The sequence below is a fragment of the Cryptomeria japonica genome, chromosome 6, assembly GCF_030272615.1.
Source record: "Cryptomeria japonica chromosome 6, Sugi_1.0, whole genome shotgun sequence".
NCBI lineage: Eukaryota > Viridiplantae > Streptophyta > Pinopsida > Cupressales > Cupressaceae > Cryptomeria > Cryptomeria japonica.
The window spans coordinates 239194456-239196864 of NC_081410.1; the positions used below are offsets into that span (position 1 = coordinate 239194456).

General features: G+C 37.5%; 1 protein-coding gene across 1 annotated transcript; it reads right to left on the reverse strand.

Moving 5' to 3' along the window:
• Nucleotides 1-975: 975 nt before the first annotated feature.
• Nucleotides 976-1443, reverse strand: LOC131077306 (uncharacterized). The gene is made up of 2 exons (XM_058014770.1): nucleotides 1422-1443; nucleotides 976-1265 (listed from the first exon to the last, which is right to left on the reverse strand). Exons 1-2 carry the CDS (start codon nucleotides 1441-1443, stop codon nucleotides 976-978), a joined length of 312 nt encoding a protein of 103 aa, XP_057870753.1.
• Nucleotides 1444-2409: the final 966 nt, after the last annotated feature.

Genomic DNA, 2409 nt, shown 5'->3' on the forward strand with positions numbered 1-2409 from the left:
TCAGAGTATTGTTTTTGATTAAGGAAAACCAAGTTTTAAGGGACTTGAAACCCACTTACATATCAAAAAGAAAAGCAATAGAGAAACTAGAGAGGACAGAACAAAGAGAGAAAGGTTGCAAAAGAACAACACAAAAGATAGCAGCCAGAGTAAAGAACAACAAAAGGCCAGCGAGAGACTGGCACACCTAAAACAAAATTAGAGAATTTTAGGTGAAAATATTTATGGTCCCTTCAGCATCTCTAACAAGCATCATCATCACATTTTCTACCTCTTTCAGGTCTTTACTTTCTTGTACCTGTTGATTACCCTTGGTCTTCAGCTCCAACTCTTTTGCATTTTGCCTAGTTCTGCGTCTGGAAGAGTGTTGAATAGAACTAGAAGTTGGCTCATCATCAACAATCACAATGTCTTTATTTTGCTTATCTTTCTCCAGGCAAACAACCAATGCATTCATGTTTTGAGAAGACACCTTCAACACAACCAAGCTATGCTGCATGAATTTCCTTAGAGAACTCTCAGTTTTTTGAATTCTATTGTTTATCAGATCATTATCACACTCGCCCTTTTCTTTGAGAGTCCTCACCACATCCTCCAGGTGCTTAAATCTCCATTTATAATCTCACCTTCTGACTAGTCTGGAATTTCTTTTTCTTCCTCTGCTTCACTATTATCCTCCACATTTTCCTCTTTTCCTTTATTATTGATATCCTTAACCAAATTATCAATTTTGAAATCTAGCTCTCTTTGTTTTTCCTAAATGGTGGTAATGTTATCAACCACCCACTTCTGCAAATTAAACATTTCCAGAGAGTTGTTTCTAGCAACATTCAGAATAGTATCTGCATCCTCCATGTCGTGGACAGAATCCTCAAACCTAGGGTTGCCCTCCTCCATTTTATTCTGAACATCATCCCTATTGTTTGAATCATAGGGACTCTCCTTCACCTCTGACTCATCAACATCCTCTTCTCTCTAATCATTATCCTTGTCTCCTTCCTCACCCTCAACCTCCTTCTCTTGCTCATTCTTTGCCTCTTCTTCCACCTCCTTCTCTTGCTCCTGCTCAGAATCAACCTTGTCTTCAATGTCTTCTTCTTCTTTTTTACTAACTTTCGATTTATTTTTAGGGGGAAGATTGGAAGAATCCTCATCAGAGTCATAACTATCATAATCCTCAGAAATATGGGCATTCTCCAAAAAGGGATCATCCTTATTAGCCTTAACTTTATCCTTAAGATGCTCATATATTAACAAAATAAGACCTTGGTGGGCAATGGGGTAGGAATTAGGTTTCTTAGCATGGTCAGCCAAACTGTCATTAAGGGAGGAGGCCAGATAGAAGGGCGAAGATATCTTAGAGCCATGGCAAAAGTGATTAAGGATAACAAAGTGGTAATTATAGACTTTTGAAAACCTACCATCAGCAGTAAGATACTCCATTAACACTTTCAACATTTTCTTCCAAAAGGATTTTACCTGGTTAGGGAGATAATAGGAGTTATTATCCTTTTTGGCAAGGCGAGCACTTTCTTCTTCGTTCTTGGGGAAATTCTTGATGGCTTCCACCGAGAACTTACGATCTCTGTAAAGCTTGATGTCATCCTTCTGCAAACTAGTCACCTCAGCCACCAAATCTTCATCCACTCTCCAGGTCTAACCAAACAAAGTAACTCTTTTATTTTTCCAACCCTTGGCAAAACCATGGGAAACGGACTTCTTGCTCCCATGCAATTTCTCCATATAATCAGTAAAGCCATATTTATGCAACCTTCTCCAAATTTTCCTTTCACCCTTCCAACTTTCATAGTTGATGGGCTCATTACGGTTGAGATTTCCTCCCATAATGTAATATTTGTTCAAGTCAAAACACTCAGGGGAGCGCAAATTGACCAGATGCTGAAGAATAAAGAATTTGGAATCAAAAACCAAGATAATTTTTTTTTTTTTCAAGTATCCCTTTAAGACATGTAAATTAACCCAGTACTTAATATGATAAGGCCCTTCACACCTATATTCATTAGCATGACACCTGAGATAGGCCATCATCTGACAATCCACCTCACTCCAAATTCTATCATTGAAGTCCGAACCAAGAAGGGTAATAATGAGATTAATATGTACCATTGATTCTGTCATAAAATAATTGCTCTCGGACTTTGTTCTTACATGATGACTCTCTGATATAATTAGCATCTTCCGCTAAAATGACCCCCTCATTGGCTAACAAATTGGATACCTTATTACCTTCCCTAAAGGTATGGGTAATAATCACACTATCACAGGCATCTAAATTTTTTTTAGCCTTATCAATGATATTTTGGATATTCCAAGAAGGGGAACTAATACCTTTAATAGCCTGAATTATATTAAAATTGAAGCCCTGAACAAGCTAAAGATATTTTAACA